The sequence below is a fragment of the Oncorhynchus kisutch genome, linkage group LG30, assembly GCF_002021735.2.
Source record: "Oncorhynchus kisutch isolate 150728-3 linkage group LG30, Okis_V2, whole genome shotgun sequence".
In the NCBI taxonomy this organism is placed as follows: domain Eukaryota; kingdom Metazoa; phylum Chordata; class Actinopteri; order Salmoniformes; family Salmonidae; genus Oncorhynchus; species Oncorhynchus kisutch.
Window position 1 is genome coordinate 10244110 of NC_034203.2, and position 27897 is coordinate 10272006.

The 27897-nt window shown below is 42.5% G+C and overlaps 1 protein-coding gene across 1 annotated transcript; it reads left to right on the forward strand.

The window, feature by feature from the left end:
- Nucleotides 1–1055: 1055 nt before the first annotated feature.
- Nucleotides 1056–27613, forward strand: scinlb (scinderin like b). Its single transcript, XM_020466933.2, has 17 exons — nt 1056–1188; nt 3362–3549; nt 5327–5481; nt 10546–10707; nt 12700–12849; nt 13351–13440; nt 13747–13879; nt 14181–14269; nt 14565–14780; nt 15123–15256; nt 20375–20465; nt 22008–22178; nt 24929–25103; nt 25461–25576; nt 25784–25861; nt 25984–26044; nt 26811–27613. Exons 2-17 carry the CDS (start codon nt 3369–3371, stop codon nt 26969–26971), a joined length of 2163 nt encoding a protein of 720 aa, XP_020322522.1. The 5' UTR covers nt 1056–1188; nt 3362–3368; the 3' UTR covers nt 26972–27613.
- The last annotated feature ends 284 nt before the right edge of the window (nt 27614–27897 follow it).

The following is a 27897-nucleotide window of genomic DNA, read 5'->3' on the forward strand; positions in this document are numbered from 1 at the left end:
CAATTCACTGGTCCTGAAATGACCATGGTAAAAGCTGATGCAGACTATTTTGCGGAATGTTCCAGTCATTATTAAATCAACTGGTCCAATTAAAAATTAAAATAAATTAACTTCAGAGGGAGTTTCTACCAGACAGACTGCAATCACTGCAGATCATGAGGGAGTCTTTAAAAACAGCCAGTTCTCAGAAAGTTAAATTGAATTTGGAGCTAAGTTTGGTGAGTCATCCTTTCACTGCGAAGCCTTCAGCTCTTTGAGTTTTTGGTATCTTCAGAGGCCATTCTGAGAGGATTGTCTTTTGGTTGAGCCAGGGAACTGAGAATCTCTTACTGGCATTGACCAGCTACTTTCTCATAGCATCTGTTTTAGTTTACCATTCCTTTGTGTGGGTTTGCTCCTCCTGTGGGTTGTATACCCTCATTCACAGGAACACATGCTATATAGCACCTCCCAACCAGTGCAAGGCACATATCTCTCCTATTACTCACTTCTAGTGTGAACGTTGGGAATCTTAGTGTGTAAACATCTCTTTACACACACACAAAAAAAGGAGCTATCTAGAACCTTTAAGGGTTCTTCGGCTGTCCCCAATAGAACCCTTTGAATAACCCTTTTTGGTTCCAGGCAGAATCCTTTTGGGTTCCACGTATAGCCCTTTATACAGAGGGAGAGAGAGAGAGAGGGGTCAGTGGGGGGGGCGTTGGATTATAGGTAGTGGGTTATAGGCTACCCAAAGTCATAATCTGTATGCTACCTCTAGTGGGAAGGGAAGTCCCTCAAACACAGCCTAAATATTACCCCGGTCCAGGAAGCAGCTCATGATGTCAATTTCCTTTATCTCAAAATAAGATTTAGTTTGTCTGTACTGTTTCAGTTGGCTCTGACCAAAGAGCTGCAAGTCAATCAAGTCGAAAGGTTACAGAAGGAGAATTACATGCTTGTTTCTGACCTTGACCATTTACTGGCTGCATAGCCTCCTTCCTTCCTTGTGTGCGTGTGTGTGTGTGTGTGCGTGCGTGTCTGTGTGTGTGTGGGGGGCGGGGGTCAGTAGAGTGCTCCCATAAACGGCTAAACCCTCCCACAAGCAATTAACAAGGCTCTTTGCCTCTGGAAGAGAAGTCGCATACGCGTCCACATCTGCTCGCTCAACACACATTCTCGTACCTTCCGTTATACATCTGTCAAGCGGTGAGTTACTTTTTATATTAATTAATGCATTTTTAATTGTCATTTGGTTTACTTTTATTCGTTGTTGCGTGACCTCTTGTTTGAACCTGCAAAGGTCCATATGGAAACGGTATAACGCATAGATTTATATCGAGTTTTGTCAAAATTGTCGTGCGCAATATATGTTGTAGGCCTGTTGAAGTTTGGCCTTCATTCTTCAACAGTTTTGCGCAAAGTTTCACATGAATTCATATGTGAGACTGATCGTGCATTCGCTCTATTCCTCTCTTGTAGCCTAAATTTGAACCGAAATCGACTGAAACATGATCTCTTCAACTGCTTATTGCTTTTTGTAGTTGTCTAAAAGCCAAACGAATGCCTTTATTTTACCAGTTGTGTAAATAGGTCAGTCATAGTGAAAGAGAGTCGTGCACGGACAACTTGTTACTAGGCTTGATATAATTTCCAGGCATAGGCTGCGTCAGTTATACAACACATTCCTTGGAAGAGAAAAGTGTCATCGTTGAGTTGTGTGTGTGTGTGTGCGTGCGTGTGTCTCAGATTCTCGGTCTGTGTCTGTGTGAGAGAGACATTTATTTTAATATTTGGTCATGCACAGTGACAACCAAATTTATGTTCAGTAGATAGTTATCATATCTCACCTAACACATTTGCATTATCCCAAGGTGTTGTTGATTTGAGTGCAAATATAGTTTCTCGTCTATCTCGTCCGAGCAGAACCAGACAGCCAGTTCATTCATACACAGGCAAGCACAAATAGCTGAGGTTACTGGTAGAGGAGCGCACTATTTCTACAGTGTCACATGTTTCATGGTTTTACATGTTTATAACCTAAATCTCAGTCTTTAAAACGGAAACAATGCGTATTAATATTTGCCAATACGTGTTCTCATCTTAAACACAGGTGTTGAGAATGCAAGATTAAACATGATAGGCAGATTTTTCGAGTCAGTTTCCAACCAGGAGAACATATATATCTCCTAAGCGATCTTTCACGTTCACTAGAAAGGCATGCTGGGAAATATGCAAATATACAGGGGTTTTACATCATACAGTGTTCAAACAACACCCCCAGTGTTTAGTGTTTAAAATCCTAATGCCTTGTACTGTGTTCATGTGTTTAAAAAGTCATACAGCAAATAAATATTTTCTGGTGTTTACAATCCAGGTTTTCATTTAAATTCGCAATACCTTCACAGTGTTACAGAAAAGTGTTTAATTATGTGTTTAGATCCTAAACACTTGGTTTTACAGTGTAATGATGTGTAATGATTGGTTTTACAGTTATCATACAATAACATCGCTGATGTGAAATGCATCAGTAGAAGTAGTGGTTTCATAATTATCTTTGCTTCTATTTTCAGTTTAATCTGAGCCATTTTTTTATGTTCGTATTCTTATATTGTATTAATTCTTATTGTCGTTGCATTGTCGAGAAGGAACCTGTAAGTAAGCATTTTGTTGGACAGTGAATACCGTGTATCCCGTAGCATACATAAGACAAATAAAAACATGTAATTTTAAACTTAAATTAGACTCCCTCCTCGTCCTTGTGTCATTTAAATGTAAAGAAAGCATACTGAAGCCAGCTTTATGTCACCATAATCTTGTCCTGTGCGCCTGTGATACCAATCTAATTTCTTTGTAGTAGGCCACCACTACTTTCAGAGGAAGTAGCACATTTTCACATATAGAGTTGTGTTAATGCTTTCGGTATCTAGGGCTTCAAATATAATCGCTTCTCAAAAAAGGATCAACTAGGTGGTCAAGATAACATGGGTATTTATAACCTCAGTAATGACCGTTGTTAGTTGACTACTACAACCCTAGACTAACAAACCCTACCTGAGGTCCTGTTGAGATAGGCGATAGCTTTGGTTCCCCAAACAACATTTATGACAGGTCTGCCTCTCTCTCTCTCTCCTCTCTCTCTCTCTCTCTCTCTCTCTCTCTCTCTCTCTCTCTCTCTCTCTCTCTCGCTCTCTCTTTTTCTCTCATTCTCTGTCCATTTCTCTTTAAAAGCCTGTCTTTTTTAATTTAGAAGATGGCATATGCAGTCAAATTACAACAGACAATGCAATGATGAAAACAGTGACGGTAAAGGTTAGAAATGAGAAACTGTCACCATTTTTGAGGAACATTGAGATACGATCATGTTCTCTCTTCCTCTCAGAGCCATCATGGTGTCCCACAAGGAATTTGTGGCTGCTGGGAAGGAGACAGGGCTGCAGGTGTGGCGTATTGAGAACATGGACCTGAGGCCAGTCCCCAAGGCCCTACACGGCAACTTTTTCACAGGAGACGCGTACATCCTCCTCTACACCACTGCAGCCCCCTCCCACTACATACACATGTGGATGGGTAAGACACACACACACACACACACACACACACACACACACACACACACACACACACACACACACACACACACACACACACACACACACACACACACACACACACACACTACACCTACTAGGCTCTTAACAGCCATTTCTTTAGATGTTGAAGAAATGTCACTGACCCCCCCAGCTCACATGCTTTGATAATACTCACATTCCTCAAAGTAACTACTGATCAGAGATGGACTGGACTTGAGAAAGCTATGTAGTGGAGGCTATGTAGTAGTGAAAGCTATGTAGTGGAGGACTTGCTTTCGTCCAGTCGATCTGGGTCACCGGCAGACATGACACAGACAGACTAGTATGGACATATGGATGGGTTATAGATATTCCCACAGATAAATACACCAGAGGTGGCAGGTGGGGGGAGCTATAGGAGGACGGACTCATTGGAATGGTTGGAATGGAATCGATGGAACCGAGTCAAGCACGTTGTTTCCATGCGCTAGATGTGTTTGGGACCATTTCATTGATTCCATTCCAGACATTACAGTGAGCCCGTCCTCCTATAGCTCCTCCTACCAGCCTCCTCTGAAGTACACCCGTATGAATTTCAATAAGAGCGGAAGTCGTGTTCTTTCCCAATCATGAGTTACACTCATAGAAAACGTGACTTTTTCAGAATGTGTATGTGTGTAAACGGTAACACCCTTTAGCTGTGGTCAATTTACATGTAGACACTTTGGTAAATCTATATATAGCAGGTATTGCTTGCGCAGAAAAGGTTCCGTTTTCTCACACTTGGTTTGAAGTGAGGTGACCACATGAGAAAGCATTCCCAGCAACACACATCACTATGATGCTTTGGCAATGTTGTGTTGCGATAACAGTGATGTTGAAACTCTCCTTCCTTGTACTCACACTCATGTGTGAAATGTATTTGTGTAAATCTATTTGCCCTCTTGCTTTCCTGTCTTGTCTATTAGCTTAATTCAATTGGCTAAAGATCTTTCGGGGCATGGTAGGCTACATACAAGTACACTTATCTTCAAAGAAAGCCCACATCAAATTAGAAAACTCTCTCTCCTCTCATTTCCTTGCTTCTCTCTCTCTGTCTGTCTCTTTCTCTCTTGCTGTCTTTCCATCCCTCCATCTCTCCTCTGCTATAAACTTCTAGTTTGTCAGTTTGACTTCACAACAAGACAAACCAGAGTGAACCCAGTGTGCGTGCCGAGCCGTGATCGCGCACATGGCATACCAGTTCCGGGTAGTCATTACCCACCCACAATAGACAGACGGGTCTGGACGTGTTTATGTGGTACCTTGCTAACAAGGCTTCATTTCTTTACTGTGGTGCTGGCATTACAGATCTGACATTCTCTATCCCCCCGTTCGAGATCTGAGAGGGGTCAATGCAAAATGGCGAACAACTCCACCCACCACGGTTTAACCCCATGTTGGAGCCCTAGGGCCCAACCACAGCAACGTTTACCCGTAATAAAGGATAGACTGGACCTTGGTGGATCTGATCAAACCAGTTCTACTATAGGCATTTTCTTGTACTCATTATTTGTATGTAAACTTTGGCATGAAGTCTCATTCCGTTAGCTTGGAGCAATCTCTAAGGAATTGTCCAGAACCAAAACAGGCCGTCACCAGACTATACTCCGCGGTTTAAATGAGAACACTTTGAATAAATGCTTGGAAGCAAGTCTTTGGTCTGTGCATGATTTTAGCAATTTCTCTTGTCAATGATGTCTCACTTTCTCCCCTCTTCTCTTTCTTTTCTCCAGGTGACGAGTGTTCTCAGGATGAGAGCGGAGCGGCGGCCATCTTTGCCACGCAGCTGGATGACTTCCTGGGTGGAGGGCCGGTCCAGTTCAGAGAGGTCCAGAACAATGAGTCCATCACCTTCATGGGCTACTTCAAGTCTGGCATCAAGTACAAGGTCAGTCGCTTTCAACTAACAATCAGACAGATATGAGTTGAGAGAGCAACTATTTTCCAATGTATGGTCCACTAATGACATTTTGAATGATATCAGTCATTTGAATGAGAGCAGTCATTTGAATGAGAGCAGTCATTTGAATGAGAGCAGACATTTGAATGATATTAGTCATTTTGAATGAGAGCAGTCATTTTGAATGAGAGCAGTCATTTTGAATGAGAGCAGTCATTTGAATGAGAGCAGTCATTTTGAATGAGAGCAGTCATTTTGAATGAGAGCAGTCACTTTGAATGAGAGCAGACATTTTGAATGAGAGCAGACATTTTGAATGAGAGCAGTCAGTTGATGATAAGGAAGTGGTTTTAGAAAGGTAAGGGTTAGGGCAAGAGGGGTTGGTCGTAGTGGCCTGTAATACAGTAACATCTCTGTTATAATACTACAACCATGGGGTTTGAGAGTTTTGCCCCTTGTTGTTCCTCTCACCATCTGTTTTATGTTTCCACAAAAGCCACAGTAAAGATCACAGTAATTGAACCATTTCTGTTTACCATTGGAAACTGGAAACTTCCTTCTATTTTAGAGTTGCACACTGTGTCCTTGAGGGAGAGAGAGAGAGATAGAGAGAGAGAGCATAAGAGAGAGAGAGCATAAGAGAGAGAGAGAGCATAAGAGAGAGAGAGAGAAGCTAGGGCTGAATATCTGAGGCCTTTGTTACCCTGCAGTCATAAAACATTCCTTCCTGCTGCATCTATGCCATGGAAAGTTCTCTGTTTTTCTCAGGAGAACCTCTCTTCCTCAGACTGGATCTGTTTCTCATTTTGGGAATTTAATTAATAGCCACATGACAACAAGCTTTGAATTCCCTTAAGAGGAAAATAAAAACCAAGAATTATCAATGGTGGAAACCTAAAATTATTTGAGTTAAATTGTAGTTTGGACAGTGATATCTATGATTTGCAAACGGAAATCTGTTTTTATATTCATATCTGGCAAAGTCTGTGTCTAAAAACGACAAATGACTGCTCTTGAAAGTGCATTGCAGCCTGAGGGGAGGAACCTTCACTCCTCTCTCCCAATGTGCTTTGAGAGGTAGGTGAGGAATGGGGGAAACCAGGGAAGGACCTCTGACCTTTGCATCCAATGGGTTTTGAGAAGGAGTGCGGATGCGACTAATCAAGAAAATGCTATTGAGATTCAACTATTAAAGCCCCCATGCAATCTTTTTTTATCATCGCTGTATGTCAAATAAATCACTGTGTGTGTTTATTTAATGAAAATAACTTTCCCTGAGCGGATAAGAGGCAATCTGTCATTTTGATATCGACATTAATGAGCGAACTAGGACGGACGCTAGTCAATATAACTATTTGTTCAGCACTTTTGAAATGTACAGCGATAGAATTCAGAACATGGGCCGTTCTTACAGTGTTCTCCCTGTACACCAAGTCCGAGTCATAGGATAAATAAAGGGGGCATATAAGCAAACAATGAAAGCTCTTACAATATTCTATGATTACATTTCTCAAAAACATGTGCACCACCAAGTCAGAACAGTAGGCAAAATTAAGAGGGGAAAATAGACCAAATTATTAGGGTGAGGCAAATGGGCTACTAACAGCTTACTACACAACATACACTTAGTATTACTTTCTTAGCTACAGTATACATATCTCCCTGGCATATTACATCATTCATGCAACATACATACATTTTTGGACTCACCTTGTTGTGCTGTGTTCACAGGAAGATAGCGGTTGAACAGGAAGGTAGTGCGGCAGTGTTTCGTGGGCAAATTTCGTCATCAAACTTTGTCATCAAAGTCTGTCATTCTCTGGATTTATGGTGCTTTCAAGACAACTGGGACCTCTGGAAAAAATGTCAAATCATGATGACGTCAGTGATCTTCAGATCATAGCTCTAGAAAGAGGCCTGAGTTCCTCATTTACAATTCCCGAATTGGATTAAAGTTCAAAACTTATTTTCCCCCTTAGTACAGTGCCTTGCGAAAGTATTCGGCCCCCTTGAACTTTGCGACCTTTTACCACATTTCAGGCTTCAAACATAAAGATATAAAACTGTATTTTTTTTGTGAAGAATCAACAACAAGTGGGACACAATCATGAAGTGGAACGACATTTATTGGATATTTCAAACTTTTTTAACAAATCAAAAACTGAAAAATTGGGCGTGCTAAATTATTCAGCCCCTTTACTTTCAGTGCAGCAAACTCTCTCCAGAAGTTCAGTGAGGATCTCTGAATGATCCAATGTTGACCTAAATGACTAATGATGATAAATACAATCCACCTGTGTGTAATCAAGTCTCCGTATAAATGCACCTGCACTGTGATAGTGTCAGAGGTCCGTTAAAAGCGCAGAGAGCATCATGAAGAACAAGGAACACACCAGGCAGGTCCGAGATACTGTTGTGAAGAAGTTTAAAGCCGGATTTGGATACAAAAAGATTTCCCAAGCTTTAAACATCCCAAGGAGCACTGTGCAAGCGATAATATTGAAATGGAAGGAGTATCAGACCACTGCAAATCTACCAAGACCTGGCCGTCCCTCTAAACTTTCAGCTCATACAAGGAGAAGACTGATCAGAGATGCAGCCAAGAGGCCCATGATCACTCTGGATGAACTGCAGAGATCTACAGCTGAGGTGGGAGACTCTGTCCATAGGACAACAATCAGTCGTATATTGCACAAATCTGGCCTTTATGGAAGAGTGGCAAGAAGAATGCCATTTCTTAAAGATATCCATAAAAAGTGTTGTTTAAAGTTTGCCACAAGCCACCTGGGAGACACACCAAACATGTGGAAGAAGGTGCTCTGGTCAGATGAAACCAAAATTGAACTTTTTGGCAACAATGCAAAACGTTATGTTTGGCGTAAAAGCAACACAGCTCATCACCCTGAAACACACCATCCCCACTGTCAAACATGGTGGTGGCAGCATCATGGTTTGGGCCTGCTTTTCTTCAGCAGGGACAGGGAAGATGGTTCAAATTTATGGGAAGATGGATGGAGCCAAATACAGGACCATTCTGGAAGAAAACCTGATGGTGTCTGTAAAAGACCTGAGACTGGGACGGAGATTTGTCTTCCAACAAGACAATGATCCAAAACATAAAGCAAAATCTACAATGGAATGGTTCAAAAATAAACATATCCAGGTGTTAGAATGGCCAAGTCAAAGTCCAGACCTGAATCCAATCGAGAATCTGTGGAAAGAACTGAAAACTGCTGTTCACAAATGCTCTCCATCCAACCTCACTGAGCTCGAGCTGTTTTGCAAGGAGGAATGGGAAAAAAATTAGGTCTCTTGATGTGCAAAACTGATAGAGACATACCCCAAGCGACTTACAGCTGTAATCGCAGCAAAAGGTGGCGCTACAAAGTATTAACTTAAGGGGGCTGAATAATTTTGCACGCCCAATTTTTCAGTTTTTGATTTGTTAAAAAAGTTTGAAATATCCAATAAATGTCGTTCCACTTCATGATTGTGTCCCACTTGTTGATTCTTCACAAAAAAATACAGTTTTATATCTTTATGTTTGAAGCCTGAAATGTGGCAAAAGGTCGCAAAGTTCAAGGGGGCCGAATACTTTCGCAAGGCACTGTACCTTGTTTTCCCGAGTTCCCAGTTGTCTTGAACTCACAGATTCCTTCCAAACCACTCATTGTTGAATTTGCGATTTCCAACTTGTTGTGTAATGTTTATGTCCAATGGCCGATGAGCACCGATACGTTTTATCTATAATATCTCGTCATTATTTCTCTTCATATGACAAGGATTAAAAAGGATTTGCCAGTAGATTGTCAACTTGATTCGTGATGATAATGATGACTGCTAGCTAAGATTTGGAAAGTATGATGTTGACAGTCCAATCAAAGCTACTGTAGATATAACGCGATTTGACGTCATTTTATCTGTGGCCAATGACCTTGAGCCTTCTTGGATGGGCGCTTCTAATGTAACTCTATGGCATCACCCAAGGGGCTAGAATTTTCTAAGTCCACCCTTAGACTTGGAGGTGACATAGTGTCCACATGAATGAGGGTTTTCTAATGATCAATTAGCCTTTTAAAATGATTGACTTGGATTAGCTAACACAACGTGCCATTTGAACACAGGAGTGATGGTTGCTGATAATGGGCCTCTGTACACCTACGTAGATATTCCATAAAAAAATCAGCCGATTCCAGCTACAATAGTCATTTACAACATTAACAATGTCTACGCTCTATTTCAGATTTTTTTTTTTACATTGTTTGCAAACTGATATGTTACATGTATTAATGCCAAAATAAGATGCAAAACAGGCAAGACCAATAAAAAACGTGTGGCTCAAAACAGGCTCTGCTCCACCTGCCCTGAATGACTGGTCTCCACTGACACCAGCTGTATATCACTTGATTCTCATTCAGAAAATCCTTTCCTGAATCGGCTGATGTTGCACGGTAATTTCCCCACATAACTAAAGAGCTAGACATCAAATGCGCATCAAACAACTGTTATGCGTAACAATTAAAGAACCCCTTTAATGACAGGATTGATTTTTGTTTGATTCATCTGGTTAAAGTTACAATATTCTTTCTGTTAGAGGCATTTGATTTTGCAATCCATACATTGTTTGGGATATGTGTGCCCATGAAAACTGTTTTCACACAGTGCACTTCCGAGATCGCCATACAAGGAGTCCAACAGCAGTATCATGGATTTTATCATTCAATCTGTAATTCAATTGTTAAATGCTTAGTATATGATATAATGACAAACAGCAGTATGATAAATGTAAGGAAAGAAAGGTAGTTTAAACATTCATGAGTTTTGATTCAATTCATGAATTATATTGAATGTATCTATGTCACCTCTTTATATCTTAATGTATCACATGAGAAAAAAAGGCAAATGATTACTAATGACTTTGTAACAGCTCCAAACAGTTGTCCACTACAAGAAACACTCACTGGTACCCTAGTTTATCGAGAGACCCACCAGGAAAAAAAGACTCTGATCTCCTCTTCACACTTTCACCTAATTTGACCCCTCCCATCACAGCAAGGGGGTGTGGCCTCAGGCTTCCAACACGTCGTGACCAATGACATGAGTGTGAAGCGCCTGTTGCACATCAAGGGGAGGCGGGCCATCCGAGCCACAGAGGTGGCCCTGTCCTGGGCTAGCTTCAACCAGGGAGACTGCTTTATCGTGGACCTGGGAAAGGTAACTCTCGTCTACGCAGTACAGCCTTGGTGAAATGTAGACCTGTGTATATACACTACCGATCAAAAGTTTTAGAACGCCTACTCATTAAAAAGTTTTTTCTTTATATTTACTATTTTCTACATTGTAGAATAATAGCAAAGACATCAAAACTATGAAATTACACATATGGAATCATTTAGTACCAAAAAAGTGTTAAACAAATCAAAATATATTTTATATTTGAGATTCTTTAAATAGCCAACCTTTGCCTTGATGTCAGCTTTGCACACTCTTGGCATTCTCTCAACCAGCTTCATGAGGTAGTCACCTGGAATGTATTTCAATTAACAGGTGTGCCTTCTTAAAAGTTAATTTGTGGAATTTCTTTCCTTCTTAATGCGTTTGAACAGTCAGTTGTGTTGTGACAAGGAAGGGGGTATAGAGAAGATAACCCTATTTGGTAAAAGACCAAGTCCATATTATGTCAAGAACAGCTCAAATAAGCAAAGAGAAACGACAGTCCATCATCTCTTTAAGACATGAAGGTCAGTCAATACAGAAAATGTTAAGAACTTTCAAAGTTTCTTCAAGTGCAGTTGCAAAAATCATCAAGCGCAATGATGAAACTGGCTCTCATGAGGACCACCACAGGAATGGAAGACCCAGAGTTACCTCTGCTGCAGAGGATAAGTTCACTATAGTTACCAGCCTCAGAAATTGCATCCCAAATAAATGCTTCACAGAGTTCAAGTAACAGACACATCTCAACATCAACTCTTCAGAGGAGACTGTGAGAATCAGGCCTTCATGGTCGAATTGCTGCAAAGAAATCACTACTAAAGGACACCAATAAGAAGAAGAGACTTGCTTGGGCCAAGAAACACAATTATTGGACATTAAGCCGGTGGAAATCTGTCCTTTGGTCTGGAGTCCAAATTGGAGATTTCTGGTTCCAACCGCTGTGTCTTTGTGAGACGCGGTGTGGGTGAACTGATGATCTCTGCATGTGTATTTCCCACCATAAAGCATGGAGGAGGAGGTGTTAGAATTCAAGGCACACTTAACCAGCATGGCTACCACAGCATTCTGCAGCAATATGCCATCCCATCTGGTTTGGGCTTAGTGGGACTATCATTTGTTATTCATCAGGACAATGACCCAACACACCTCCAGGCTGTGTAAGGGATATTTTACCAAGAAGGAGAGTGATAGAGTGCTTTATCAGATGACATGGCCTCCTCAATCCCCCGACCTCAACCAAATTGAGATAGTTTGGAATGAGTTGGACCGCAGAGTAAAGGAAAAGCAGCCAACAGTGCTCAGCATATTTGGGAACTCCTTCAAGACTGCTGGAAAAGCATTCCAGATGAAGCTAGTTGAGAGAATGCCAAGAGTGTGCAAAGGGGTGGCTATTTTAAGAATTTTAAATATAAAATATACTTTGATTTGTTTAACCCTTTTTTTTTGGTTACTACATGATTCCATATGTGTTATTTCATAGTTTTGATGTCTTCACTATTATTATAGAATGTAGAAAATAGTACAAATTAAGAAACCCTTGAATGAGTAGGTGTTCTAAAACCTTTGAATGATGATGTAGGTGTTGGTATTTGAAAGCTAGAGTCAGAGCTTTTAGCTAAGTTATATGATGAGCAAAATGATGTGGCTACACCATTGAAGGGACTCTGTTGTCAGTAGAATTGGTGAAATGATCACCATTAACCTGAACACATATTTACAGCACCTCACATCTCTGTGTAAATCATGCATTGACGTCAATGATTATTTGCATAACATTTCAAGTTAGGCATCTCAGAATAGGAGTTCAAGCCTGAAGGGCTATAGCTAAGTAACATGAGAAGCAAAAATGATGTACACCAGAAATCACATAGCTGAATTTCAATACACGTATAGATCCCTTAGGCATCGAAAAGACATGTAACTAGGTGACACTGGAAAGGTAGCTAAACCTTTTAGTTCCTCATCTTCTCCACTCTACCTCTTCCTCAGGATATCTACCAGTGGTGTGGCAGTGAGTGTAACCGTTTTGAGCGTCTGAAGGCCTCCCAGGTGGCCATTGACATCAGGGACAACGAGAGGAACGGCAGGGCCAAACTCCACATGGTGGAGGATGGGGCTGAGCCACAGGCACTTACTGAGGTGAAGGATAGGGACACACACACACACACACGCATGCATGTACCAACACACACACACAAGAAAATCAATCATACTTATACACGTACAGTATCCAAGTAACATTCAAACAACATTCAAATATTCATCATTGGACGTGGTAACTGTATAACATATCATAAAATGGCGCTATACATTTTTTAGGCATTTCCTGGTTATTGAAATCGCTCGCCTCCACCGTGGGAATGCAGATGGGTACAAATGCCTTTTTTTGTACCCTGTGCCACTTCTATGCCATAGCCTTTTGCTAAACTGCCCCCCCCCCCCCCCCCCCCCAAACAAGTATATGGCAATTGTCTCTAAGACTAATGAGAGAGAAAAGGATAAATAAAAAGGGGGAGAGAGAGATAGAGAACGTGAATAAGAGAGAGAAAAGAGAGACTGGCCATGCATGTGTATGGGGCCAGGAACAAGGATTCTCTGTGTTTCTGTATGAAGCTAATCTTCCATGTTGGATCCTCATAGGCTCTGGGGCCCAAACCCAGTATCCCCCCTGGCACACCCGATGATGAGAAGGTGGACACCTCCAACAGGAAGAAGGGTGCCCTCTACATGGTAACTGATGTTACTGCACTTTGCTGTTTAGCATCAGCATCATGATTTGTCATTGTTCTTATCTCATTGTTCTCTTCTCATGATTATGGTGTTATCCATTTCAGTTCTCACGTATTGTTGATCTCTCAAGCTTATTGACGTACATTGTAGATCTCTGATGTTGTATCTATTTGTTGATTCCATATCGATCCCTTATTTATACATGGGAATCCGTAGAGAAGAACACATTGCTTTTCAAGGGAGTACTGTCAACATATGTACAGGATGAGTATGTGTCTGTTGATATCTAATCCCTGTGTTTTGTAGATCTCCGATGCCTCTGGCTCTATGAAGTCGTCGTCGGTGGCCTCCTCCAGCCCCTTCAAACAGGCCATGCTGACCGCTGAGGAGTGCTACATCCTGGACAACGGAGTGGACAAGAACGTCTTCGTATGGAAAGGTAGGCTACTCTTCTCCTCTCCACTCTGCTTTTGAAACATTTGCCAGGATATTGATCATTATGTGACGCACTTCGACGAGGCAAGTCGATTATCGGAAAATATGTAACTTCTGGGGAAACGGCTCTGTCTGGTCAAAAATAGTTTCGGGGCATAAATGGCTACCTCAACGTGTAATGTTTTACAGCATTCTTTTCAGAGTTCTCTCTTTATGTATTTGTTTTCGCGATCGTCTGTTATTTTTTTAGAGTCTTGTTGAGTTGGGTTGATAATTCAGCATCCCTATCTGTTTCCCCATCACAGGACCCAAGGCCAACACATCGGAACGTAAAGCAGCCATGTCAGCAGCCCAGAAGTTCATCAAAGAGAAGGGCTACTCCGATAAGACACAGGTACACTGATGGAATAACGGGAAGTTTAATTTTGAAAAAACATTTTGACCATTCCTAGGTCTTGGTCAGGCACTACTAGGAAGGAAATGGTCCAAATGTTGTTGGCCATGTCCACTTTCAACAAACAAAAAAGTGACTTAAACTTTTGAACGATAATGAATATAAAGAAAGATTGATAGTTTCACATAACCATATTTCCAAGTCACATTTATCACTCAGCTATTGGAACGAACGTGAGATGAATTTGTGGTTTATGGCAAACAAAAAAAATTGCGTTTCTTCTTCGGCCCTGCAGATCCAGGTACTTCCAGCAGGAGGCGAGACCACTCTTTTCAAGCAGTTCTTCAGTGACTGGAAGGACAAGGACCAGACCACAGGTCCCAGTAAGGCCTACAGCATCGGCCGCATTGCCAAGGTGGAGCAAGTGCCCTTCGACGCCTCCACCCTCCACTCCAACAAAAACATGGCTGCCCAGCATGGCATGGTGGATGATGGTAAAGGCAAAGTCCAGGTAAAACACATAATACTGGACTACAATGGAAATAACTAAGTCAAGGGTCTCAAACTAATTTTTTCCCAGGGTCTGTCTGTTTATATTTACATAGACAACCACGGGCCGTATTATATCGGCTTGTGGGCCGGATCTGGCCCACCACCCGAACGTTTCAGACCCCTGAACTAAGTCTTTGGACTTTACTGTGTTTCTATCTTAAATTTAGGAAAGTCCAGGCAAATACAAGGTTTTGAAGCAGCAGTCAGGGTGCTGGGCACTTTCAGAACAAATCAGGGCAGCAACATAAACGTTGAAAATGATATTGTGATTGAGCACCCCTAACTATTGCTTTGGTTTCAGATCTGGCGTGTTGAGGATGGTGATAAAGTGGCTGTGGATCCCTCCTCCTATGGCCAGTTCTATGGAGGAGACTGTTACCTCATCCTCTACAGCTACAGACTGGGAGGCAGGGAGCAGCACATCATCTACACCTGGTCAGTACATATGACATCATCCACAACTATGCTGTAAACATGACATCATTTATTTACACCTAGTGAGTGCAAATGACTAATCATCTACTGTGCACCTGAACAGTGCAAATGACATCGACGCCAGGTTTGTGTACAACAAATCAATTACACAAAGGGGGCATTTTACCTAACCCGAACCTGTTCTTGAATATTCTGAAACACTTCCACGTGTCCTGTATCTGAAATGTATCTGAAATGAGCATGGCAAACTGACTCAATACTTTTATCCCATATTTGATACGGTGTGGTTAACATTTTATTTATTTAATTTATTTTACCTTTATTTAACCAGGTAGGCAAGTTGAGAACAAGTTCTCATTTACAATTGCGACCTGGCCAAGATAAAGCAAAGCAGTTCGACAGATACAACGACACAGAGTTACACATGGAGTAAAACAAACATACAGTCAATAATACAGTATAAACAAGTCTATATACAATGTGAGCAAATGAGGTGAGAAGGGAGGTAAAGGCAAAAAAGGCCATGGTGGCAAAGTAAATAAAATATAGCAAGTAAAACACTGGAATGGTAGTTTTGCAATGGAAGAATGTGCAAAGTAGAAATAAAAATAATGGGGTGCAAAGGAGCAAAATAAATAAATAAATAAAAATTAAATACAGTTGGGAAAGAGGTAGTTGTTTGGGATAAATTATAGGTGGGCTATGTACAGGTGCAGTAATCTGTGAGCTGCTCTGACAGTTGGTGCTTAAAGCTAGTGAGGGAGATAAGTGTTTCCAGTTTCAGAGATTTTTGTAGTTCGTTCCAGTCATTGGCAGCAGAGAACTGGAAGGAGAGGCGGCCAAAGAAAGAATTGGTTTTGGGGGTGAGTAGAGAGATATACCTGCGGGAGCGTGTGCTACAGGTGGGAGATGCTATGGTGACCAGCGAGCTGAGATAAGGGGGGACTTTACCTAGCAGGGTCTTGTAGATGACATGGAGCCAGTGGGTTTGGCGACGAGTATGAAGCGAGGGCCAGCCAACGAGAGCTTCCAGGTCGCAATGGTGGGTAGTATATGGGGCTTTGGTGATAAAACGGATTGCACTGTGATAGACTGCATCCAATTTGTTGAGTAGGGTATTGGAGGCTATTTTGTAAATGACATCGCCAAAGTCGAGGATTGGTAGGATGGTCAGTTTTACAAGGGTATGTTTGGCAGCATGAGTGAAGGATGCTTTGTTGCGAAATAGGAAGCCAATTCTAGATTTAACTTTGGATTGGAGATGTTTGATATGGGTCTGGAAGGAGAGTTTACAGTCTAACCAGACACCTAAGTATTTGTAGTTGTCCACGTATTCTAAGTCAGAGCCGTCCAGAGTAGTGATGTTGGACAGGCGGGTAGGTGCAGGTAGCGATCGGTTGAAGAGCATGCATTTAGTTTTACTTGTATTTAAGAGCAATTGGAGGCCACGGAAGGAGAGTTGTATGGCATTGAAGCTTGCCTGGAGGGTTGTTAACACAGTGTCCAAAGAAGGGCCGGAAGTATACAGAATGGTGTCGTCTGCGTAGAGGTGGATCAGGGACTCACCAGCAGCAAGAGCGACCTCATTGATGTATACAGAGAAGAGAGTCGGTCCAAGAATTGAACCCTGTGGCACCCCCATAGAGACTGCCAGAGGTCCGGACAGCAGACCCTCCGATTTGACACACTGAACTCTATCAGAGAAGTAGTTGGTGAACCAGGCGAGGCAATCATTTGAGAAACCAAGGCTGTCGAGTCTGCCGATGAGGATGTGGTGATTGACAGAGTCGAAAGCCTTGGCCAGATCAATGAATACGGCTGCACAGTAATGTTTCTTATCGATGGCGGTTAAGATATCGTTTAGGACCTTGAGCGTGGCTGAGGTGCACCCATGACCAGCTCTGAAACCAGATTGCATAGCAGAGAAGGTATGGTGAGATTCGAAATGGTCGGTAATCTGTTTGTTGACTTGGCTTTCGAAGACCTTAGAAAGGCACAGTAGGATAGATATAGGTCTGTAGCAGTTTGGGTCAAGAGTGTCCCCCCCTTTGAAGAGGGGGATGACCGCAGCTGCTTTCCAATCTTTGGGAATCTCAGACGACACAAAAGAGAGGTTGAACAGGCTAGTAATAGGGGTGGCAACAATTTTGGCAGATAATTTTAGAAAGAAAGGGTCCAGATTGTCTAGCCCGGCTGATTTGTAGGGGTCCAGATTTTGCAGCTCTTTCAGAACATCAGCTGAATGGATTTGGGAGAAGGAGAAATGGGGAAGGCTTGGGCGAGTTGCTGTTGGGGGTGCAGTGCTGTTGTCCGGGGTAGGAGTAGCCAGGTGGAAAGCATGGCCAGCCGTAGAAAAATGCTTATTGAAATTCTCAATTATGGTGGATTTATCAGTGGTGACAGTGTTTCCTATCTTCAGTGCAGTGGGCAGCTGGGAGGAGGTGTTCTTATACTCCATGGACTTTACAGTGTCCCAGAACTTTTTTGAGTTAGTGTTGCAGGAAGCAAATTTCTGCTTGAAAAAGCTAGCCTTGGCTTTTCTAACAGCCTGTGTATAATGGTTTCTAGCTTCCCTGAACAGCTTCCCTGAACAGCTGCATATCACGGGGGCTGTTTGATGCTAATGCAGAACGCCATAGGATGTTTTTGTGTTGGTTAAGGGCAGTCAGGTCTGGGGAGAACCAAGGGCTATTCCTGGTTCTAAATTTCTTGAATGGAGCATGTTTATTTAAGATGGTTAGGAAGGCATTTAAAAAAAATATCCAGGCATCCTCTACTGATGGGATGAGATCAATATCCTTCCAGGATACCCCGGCCAGGTCGATTAGAAAGGCCTGCTCGCAGAAGTGTTTCAGGGAGCGTTTTACAGTGATGAGTGGAGGTCGTTTGACCGCTGACCCATTACGGATGCAGGCAATGAGGCAGTGATCGCTGAGATCTTGGTTGAAGACAGCAGATGTGTATTTAGAGGGGAAGTTGGTTAGGATGATATCTATGAGGGTGCCCGTGTTTAAGGCTTTGGGGAGGTACCTGGTAGGTTCATTGATAATTTGTGTGAGATTGAGGGCATCAAGTTTAGATTGTAGGATGGCTGGGGTGTTAAGCATGTTCCAGTTTAGGTCGCCTAGCAGCACGAACTCTGAAGATAGATGGGGGGCAATCAGTTCACATATGGTGTCCAGAGCACAGCTGGGGGCAGAGGGTGGTCTATAGCAGGCGGCAACGGTGAGAGACTTGTTTTTAGAGAGGTGGATTTTTAAAAGTAGAAGTTCAAATTGTTTGGGTACAGACCTGGATAGTAGGACAGAACTCTGCAGGCTATCTTTGCAGTAGATTGCAACACCGCCCCCTTTGGCAGTTCTATCTTGTCTGAAAATGTTGTAGTTTGGAATTAAAATTTCTGAATTTTTGGTGGTCTTCCTAAGCCAGGATTCAGACACAGCTAGAACATCCGGGTTGGCAGAGTGTGCTAAAGCAGTGAATAGAACAAACTTAGGGAGGAGGCTTCTAATGTTAACATGCATGAAACCAAGGCTATTACGGTTACAGAAGTCGTCAAAAGAGAGCGCCTGGGGAATAGGAGTGGAGCTAGGCACTGCAGGGCCTGGATTCACCTCTACATCGCCAGAGGAACATAGGAGGAGTAGAATAAGGGTACGGCTAAAAGCTATGAGAATTGGTCGTCTAGAACGTCTGGAACATAGAGTAAAAGGAGGTTTCTGGGGGCGATAAAATAGCATCAAGGTATAATGTACAGACAAATGTATGGTAGGATGTGAATACAGTGGAGGTAAACCTAGGTATTGAGTGATGAAGAGAGAGATATTGTCTCTAGAAACATCATTGAAACCAGGAGATGTCATTGCATGTGTAGATGGTGGAACTAATAGGTTGGATAAGGTATAGTGAGCAGGACTAGAGGCTCTACAGTGAAATAAGCCAATAAACACTAACCAGAACAGCAATGGACAAGACATATTGACATTAAGGAGAGGCATGCTTAGTCGAGTGATCAAAAGGGTCCAGTGAGTGGAGAGGTTGGTTGGTGATTTAGACAGCTAGCCAGGCCATCGGTAGCAAGCTAGCATAGGATGGAGGTCTGTTGTTAGCCACCTCTTGCGTTCCGTCAGTAGATTAGTGGGGTTCCGTGTGGTAGAGGGGATTAATCCAAATCACACAACAACAACAGAAATAAAAACAATAGATATAGTTATAGAGGCCCAAGAAGAAAACATAATAATAATAAAAATAAATAAATAGTCCGATTGTCTATTCAGATAGCAGCCGGTAAGACAGCTAATGGTTAGCAGGCCGCAGATGGGCGTTCAGGTAACGTCGCGACGGAGGAGCCAGCCGGATCTCCTTCGGGTAGATAACGTCGGCAGTCCAGTTGTGAAGGCCCGGTGGGGCTCCGCGTAGGCAGTAAAACGGGTCCGGATAGGTGACTGCAGCCCAGGAGTGATTGATGGAACTCAGGAGTGATTGACGGAGCTGGCTAGCTCCGGAATAATTGATGTTTGCTCCGGAATCGACGAAGGCCGATAGTCACACGGATAGCAGCTAGCTAGCTGTGAGATCCGGGTATGAATGTCCAGAGAGCAGTCGAAATCCAGGGACATGGAGAGAAAAATTGGTCCGGTATGTTCCGTTCCGAGCCGCGCTGCGCCATACAGAACTGGCGATAGATTTTCGAGCTAAAGGATAGCTGATGACCACAAACCGTGGTTAGCTGAATACTAACGATTTGCCAGTAAAGGAGCTAACTAGCTTCTGAACTAGCTTCTGGATTAGCTTCTGGCTAGCTTCTGGCTAGCTTCTGGCTAGTTTCAGGCTAGCTTCTTGGAGTTTCTGGCTAGCTTCTTGGAGGATTACAGATTTGAGGTAAATAATACTTTTTTATAAATATAAATTGGTGAGGCGGGTTGCAGGAGAGTGTTTTGAAAGATGAGTTGATGGAAAATAAAAATAAAATGTATGTGAAAAAAGTTGTAAATATATATATATACAGGACACGACAAGACGAGGACAAAAGACGTCTGAACTGCTATGCCACCTTGGAGAGAAAAAAATAAAAATAAAATGTTTGTTGGTTTGTGTGTGTGTGTGTGTGTGTATCAGGCAGGGGCTGAAGTGCACCCAGGATGAGCTGGCTGCCTCTGCCTTCATGACAGTGAAGCTGGATGACTCTATGGGAGGAGCCCCTGTTCAGGTGGGTCTCTTTACTCTCCAGCTCATCTTCCTGTCCCCAACGCAATCCGTGTCAATAGCACAGCACAGTCAATAGCTATGACGGTGTGGTATTTTTATTCGTAAGGACACTGGCCAAAGCACTTTCAGTCAATAGTTCAAAGGTTGTCAAGCCGTTGCATTTATTGTGGTTCATAACGCCGATAAAATAAAAATGATAAAAAATGATTAACCAGGTAGGCCAGTTGAGAACAAGTTCTCATTTATAACTGCGACCTGGCCAAGATAAAGCAAAACAGTGTGACAAAAAACAACACCGAGTTACACATGGGATAACAAAAGTACAGTCAATAACAATTGAAAAATCTATATACAGTGTGTGCAAATGGAGTAAGGAGGTAAGGCAATAAATAGGCCATAGTAGCGAAGTAATTACAATTGAGGAAATTATCACTGGAGTGATAGATGTGCAGGTGATGATGTGGAAGTAGAAATACTGGTGTGCAAAAGTGCAAAAAAAGTAAATAAAAACAATATGGGGATGAGGTAGGTAGTTGGATGGGCCATTTACAGATGGGCTGTGTACAGCTGCAGCGATCGGTGAGCTGCTCAGATAGCTGATGCTTAAAGTTAGTGAGGGAGATATAAGTCTCCAGCTTCAGCGATTTTTGCAATTCGTTCCAGTCATTGACAGCAGAGAACTGGAAGGAAAGGTGGCCAAAGGAGGTGTTGTCTTTGGGGATGAACAGTGAGATATACCTGCTGGAGTGCGTGCTACGGGTGGGTGTTGTTATGGTGACCAGTAAGCTGAGATAAGGCGGAGCTTTACCTAGCAAAGACTTATAGATGGCCTGGAGCCAGTGGATCTGGCATCGAATATTTAATTTTAATTTTATTTTACCAGGCAAGTCAGTTAAGAACAAATTCTTATTTTCAATGACGGCCTAGGAACAGTGGGTTAACTGCCTGTTCAGGGGCAGAACGACAGATTTGTACCTTGTCAGCTTGGGGGTTTGAACTCGCAACCTTCCGGTTACTAGTCCGACGCTCTAACCACTAGGCTACCCTGCCGCCCCGTAGCGAGGGTCAGCTGACGAGAGCATACAGGTCGCAGTGGTGGATGGTATATGGGGCTTTGGTTACAAAACGGATGGCACTGTGATAGACTGTATCCAGTTTGCCTGTGCATGTATGATCTTTTGCCAAAGGCAGCTGCTGCGTTGGTATCCAGTCTCTAGCAAACAAGGTCATATTATTGAGTCTCTTATGCACTTTGTCCTGTCTTTATAGACGGAATAATTGTGTGGAAAGGTTTTGATACTGACCAGCAGAGGGTAATCACTCTTGGTTTTGCTTCCAGTTGGGTGTTTCAAGCAGTTTTGTGTTTAACATTTTAATGGGTACCACCATATTGGCACATAATGTTACATCGTGACAGTTCGGTATATTAAGGAAAGCAACCTTTGCCTCAATTTTCATTTAATCAACAGAATGACCCATCACTTTAGAATGTTTTCTTAATCTACATCATTATGTGTCCATGTTTGTCTATTTCCCCCTACAGGTGCGTGTGACCCAGGGCCAGGAACCCCCCCACCTGATGAGCCTGTTCCAGGGCAAGCCCATGATGGTCCACATTGGAGGAACGTCCCGTAAAGGAGGACAGACGGGCACTGGCAGCACACGACTCTTCCACATTCGGCAGTCCTCCACCCGCGCTACACGAGCTGTAGAGGTGAGTTCTCAGTGTGTCTATGTGTGAGGGAGAGGAACAGATAAATCCGGTCGGGTTCAACAGGGGTATATTATTTACGGGTACAAGAAAATATATGTGAAAATATGAAATGCAAATATGATAACTGAATATATGAATATATCTGAATTAATATGACTTTGAATGTTATACCTGTACCCGTAACTAGGGCTGTTGGGTTAATCATTTTACCGCCACACTGGCAGTCATGTGTCACGACCGCAGTAAAATTCCACGGGACCGCTGAGTAACGGTAATCTCCTTTTATGCACTCTGGACATGCTTGGTAGTACCCATCTCGCTAATGACCATCAGGTCGCGAATAGTCTGGTACTTGGGGCTCTATTGTCCCTCCATCAGGTCCTAATGGCCTGGTACTCAGGGCTCTATTGTCCCTCCATCAGGTCCTAATGGCCTGGTACTCAGGGCTCTGTTGTTCCTCCATCAGGTCCCAATGGTCTGGTACTCAGGGCTCTATTGTCTCTCCATCAGGTCCTAATGGCATGGTACTCGGGGCTCTATTGTTCCTCCATCAGGTCCTAATGGCCTGGTACTCAGGGCTCTATTGTTCCTCCATCAGGTCTTAATGGTCTGGTACTCAGGGCTCTATTGTCTCTCCATCAGATCCTAATGGCCCGGTACTCAGGGCTCTATTGTTCCTCCATCAGGTCCTAATGGCCTGGTACTCAGGGCTCTGTTGTCTATCCATCAGATCCTAATGGCCTGGTACTCAGGGCTCTATTGTTCTTCTAACCACTCTGACATCAATGCAAATGCATTTGAAAATCACATCAAACACTTATCAACGCAGTATCATTCTTTTAAAACTCACTTCACTGTGATGATCAATTTGAAGAAAGAAACAGAAAGAAAACATGGTCATTGTGGATGTTGTTTTAAATCCTCACACAACCAAATGGACAAATGGCTTCTTAAGGTGATGACTCATTCAAAACATCCAAACGCATATTAGAGCTTATGCATATGCATATGCCTATGTATATATGAGCCCATGCCCAAAATAATACAGAAATTAAAATATTGATTGTGCCATTACACAATACATAGCCTATCACATGTTGCGCATGTCAGAAAAACATATAAAAAACAGAATTAAGATGTCCTACGTACATAATTGATCTAGAATATACTTCAAAATCAAACTAATTCTAGTAATCGCCTTTGATTGTGGACTGTATTGTTATGCATATTGGATGGACTGGTTACCTTATTCTACGCTCCAAACTGGGAGAGAACGTACTGAATAGGCCTAGGCGATGCTGTTGGATCATTGATTGTGCAGGGCGGCTTATAGAGTTAGCCTACAAGTATAGTGAATTTGTATTTGATTTGGAATAGCCTAGTAATAGGGATTTAAAAAATATATTTTAAATTAATTAATAGGCTGTCACATTACCTTTAGCTACAGAATATCTCATCATCATGCGCTTCCATCTCATGCCCTCTCTCCTTCATTCCATTCTCGAGTGCGCAGAGAGAGGGGCTGGCAACAGTTTAAAGAAATATATTTAGTTGCTTTTGATGTTTCAGAACAGATTTCACTTGGTTTCCCAAATTAAGCACTGGGTACCTGCAGGAACAGGGTTGGAAAGATAACCTGTAGCCCAGCGTGGTTGATGCGTGAGGTGAAATAACCGGAGTAGCCTACCTGGCATGATTGAAAAACGAACAGGCGGGAAAGTGGCCTCCATTCGCTATTCGAGTGCATATGGATGACGTCGTTTTCCCCCTGTTCCTGCCCATTTGATAATGGTCCATTCTGAAACTAAACTAATTTGACATATTATTAAAGACAAGATTACATTGAGAATAGTCTGATGGGTGAAAATATGATCACTTGATGAGAGAACAACATGTGCAGCCTGAGGCAAGGAGCAGAGCGCATGCTTTTTTTGCGACTTTCTCAAATCATCAGTAACCTATAGTCGCATCATGCAGCCCATATATGTTTTGAGGTTTGTATCATTCACAACTAAAGATGCCAAATAACTCAAAATCTAGCTTATAGGACCTGTTTCAAATTAGCACTTTTACGCTCAATTTAGCCACTTCATCTGCACACTCGTTCTGGAATGGGAAAAATATCCTCTCGATTTTATTCAGCTAAGTTCAATTATATTCTTCTTACTATCAAATCATATAATATAAAATAATGACATGGGACTTATAAGCGTAACTTATCTGCTAAATAAACAAGCCTACAGCCTATGGCATGGCGTATAGCCAGACAAAGAGGAGACCAAGTCATATTCTGTTCTTCGGAAATACATTTTCTTCATATCATAATGTTTCTTTAGACCTGCCTAAAATAAAGAATGGATTTATTGTTATGGCATATATTAAATTGCGTTATTAGACTTTTTTCAATGTAGATGTTCCAAAGGCTCGCATCAGTGGTTTGTATGCGTGGAGGCCTGGTGATACTGAATGTGTTTATATGAATTAACGGTCAATTACCGTGAGAACTATAACCGTCTGATGAAATTGTATGACCGCCACAGCACTATGATATAACCCCCTTCTGAATAAATTACAAACAAAATAAAAATTTGAGATAATGACCATCGGTGTGGGTGGAGAATTGACAGGCCCTTAGAAGAACATCTAAGACTATAATATAGTAGAGGTATAGAAACAGTGTAGGATAAGAAGTAGGATTCTAATTTTACCAGACCACTTCTGAACACCTCTTGTCTTTTTCTCCCTGTCAGGTAGAGCCTTCCGCTTCCTTCCTGAATGCCAATGACGTGTTTGTGCTCAAATCTCCCGATGCCATGTTTGTGTGGAGGGGGGTGGGCGCCAGCGAGGAGGAAATGGCCGCCGCCAAGCATGTGGTGGGCGTCCTGGGTGGCAGTGCCAGTGATGTGTCTGAGGGCAAGGAGCCAGGTAAGGATTCCATGTAGTTTTCCATCTTTATTGTATTAGTGGGGTGCATCTCGATAGTCCAACGTGTCTTCCTCTTCTTGTCTTATCTCCTTCATCTACACTAGGCTGAAATCACAGGATAGGTAAAGGCTATTTGGTGGTGGCTTCCTCTCATGTATTTGCTTGACTATCTAACTTTTTTCAGATCAGTGTTGATGAAGGAAAGGTTACAAGGAGAGGAAACAACTTTAGACAATTGAAATGTGCCCCTAAAACAACACAGGAAAGAGATAACATCACACATGCTAATATCACAACAAAACATGATAGTTCCGAAGAACCAATGAAATGAATCTATGCTGGTCTTACCTGTCCTAGCTGGGTTCTGGTCTGCCCTTGGAGGAAAGAAGGAGTACCAGACCTCCAAGGGTCTGCAGAACATGGTCAAACCTCCACGCCTGTTTGGCTGCTCCAACAAGACCGGATGCCTCAGTGTAAGTGATGGGAGTGTTGTTGAGTGTGTCTATCGTAGTGTCTCGCTTGGATAGATAGATGACTACTCAATTCAACCCCCAATGAGAAATTCAGTGTCACTCAGAAGGAGAGAACATTGCATAGGTAACACAATGTGGAATACTACAATGCAAAAGTCCAATGTGCCCATGTTTCACAGTGCTGTATTTTAATCCACCAATCACCAGGTGGAAGAGGTTCCTGGAGACTTCCAACAGTCTGACCTGGCCACTGATGATGTCATGTTGCTGGACACCTGGGACCAGGTGAGTGAAGCTCCCCCATCATAATCATAATTCACAAGCTTGTTCATCTTCTGCTCTAAAAAAAACAATGCAGAGTGAATCTGAAAGTCTACAAGCTAACAGCATGTGTGGCCTCCCAACAGATCTTCCTCTGGATCGGTAACGATGCGAATGCGGAAGAGAGGTCTGGAGCACCCAAAATAGGTACGAGAACACGCAGAGAAACAAACTTTTACAGTGGCCCCTACTTAGGATCCAGATGGGGGTCACAACTGATTAAGAAGAACATGAGTTCTTACCTTATGATGCTCATTATATCTAGCCTAGTGGTTAGAGCATTGGACTAGTAACCGAAAGGTTGCAAGTTCAAATCCCCGAGCTGACAAGGTACAAAATCTGTCGTTCTGCCCCTGAACAGGCAGTTAACCCACTGTTCCTAGGCCCTCATTGAAAATAAGAATTTGTTCTTAACTGACTTGCCTAGTAAAATAAAGGTAAAAAAAAAAATAGGTACGGTATATATAGGTATATATATTTGCAAAAGGTTGTTTTCTCCCTCCGACGCTCACCATTGCATACAGTTGAACTTGAAATTGGTTTCAGCCTATGGTTAAAGCTTCACTTTCTGTGGCCTTCATAAAAATATTTTCTGGATCAAAGTATATGAGTTCCTTTTGTGACATAACATAACAGTACTGTATTTCTGGTTTCTCTCTTTAACTAGAGACTTGGACTGTCAATATACAGGAATAATGTTTATGCTCCCTCGCTCCCTCCCTCCCTCCCTCTCCCCCTCCCTCTCCCTCTCCCCCTCCCTCCCTCTCTATCCCCCTCTCCCTCTCCACTCCCTCTCTCCCCCCCAACCCCCCTCCTCTCCCCCCTCTCCTCTCTCCCCCTCCCTCTCTCCCCATCTCTCTCTCTCCCATCCCTCTCTCTCTCTCCCCATCCCTCTCTCTATCTCCCTCTCTAGCTAAGGACTATGTGGACTCAGACCCCTCTGGACGCAGAGGGCTGCCCATCTCCACCATCAAACAGGGGGCAGAACCCCCAACCTTCACTGGCTGGTTCCAGGCTTGGGACCCCAAAATGTGGGAAACAGACCCTCTGGAGAAAATCCGTGCAGCGTTCTAAATGCATAACTCCACCCACCCCCTTACCTATCTGCCACTTTCCCATACCCATTCCCTTGCCACTCCCATGCACTGCTGTTTGGGAGTTTCTGCCTCTATTCTGTACCAGTGCATTGCACCGCTCTGTTACTCTAGCTTGAAAAAAATGACATAATGTTGTCGTTTTTAAAGATGTATTAAATGTCTGCCTAGCATGTTTTAAAATTTCCTGTTAGAGCATATATTTGGGAGCCTTCTCACTCCAGTAGGCCTAGTGTTTTGAATCCAAAAGTTATTTTTTGCACTTTGTCTTGATATGTGATGCATGCTGCATTTTAACAAGATAAACTACATGGCCAAAAGTATGTGGACCTGCTCATCGAACATCTCATTCCAAAATCATGGACATTAATATGGAGTTGGTCCATGTTTGTCTATGGAGATTGTGTGCTCGTTTTGATACATCCGTTTTGATACATCCAATTTGATACATCCGTCAGCAATAGGTGTGGCTGAAATCCACTCATTTGAACGGTGTCCACATACTTTTGTATATGTAGTGTATCTAACTGAAGAAATACATGATATCTTTTTTACATTATTTTTTGATTATTCTGAAATGCTATTACAGATGGCTTTTAAATAAATTCCTAGTATTTTAAAGGATTGTCTTCTGTGGACTGTGGTATAAATAAGAACATGTTGGTAGCCTACATTTTCTATGTTGACAGGAGGCCACACGGACAGGAATGACAGCAGACCAGTTTCACACTTTTAATATCAGTACAACCTCTTTCTTCCATGTAACATTTCACTGTCTGTTCTGAAGTTGGTCAAATGGTGGGGGAAAAAACGTATCTAACTTATGAGAACAGACAACCATAGTAGCCGTCTAGGATACTTTAAAAAAGGAAGACGCCAAGAAAATGTTACCCTTTTACGCTTCAT

Bases quoted from the DNA above. Each gene is read 5' to 3' on its own strand.
- scinlb (XM_020466933.2), top strand. From the start codon at position 3,369: ATGGTGTCCCACAAGGAATTTGTGGCTGCTGGGAAGGAGACAGGGCTG. The intron at 13,441-13,746 runs GTAACTGATGTT...TGTGTTTTGTAG, and splicing joins AGAAGGGTGCCCTCTACATG to ATCTCCGATGCCTCTGGCTC. The intron at 22,179-24,928 runs GTGAGTTCTCAG...TCTCCCTGTCAG, and splicing joins GCGCTACACGAGCTGTAGAG to GTAGAGCCTTCCGCTTCCTT.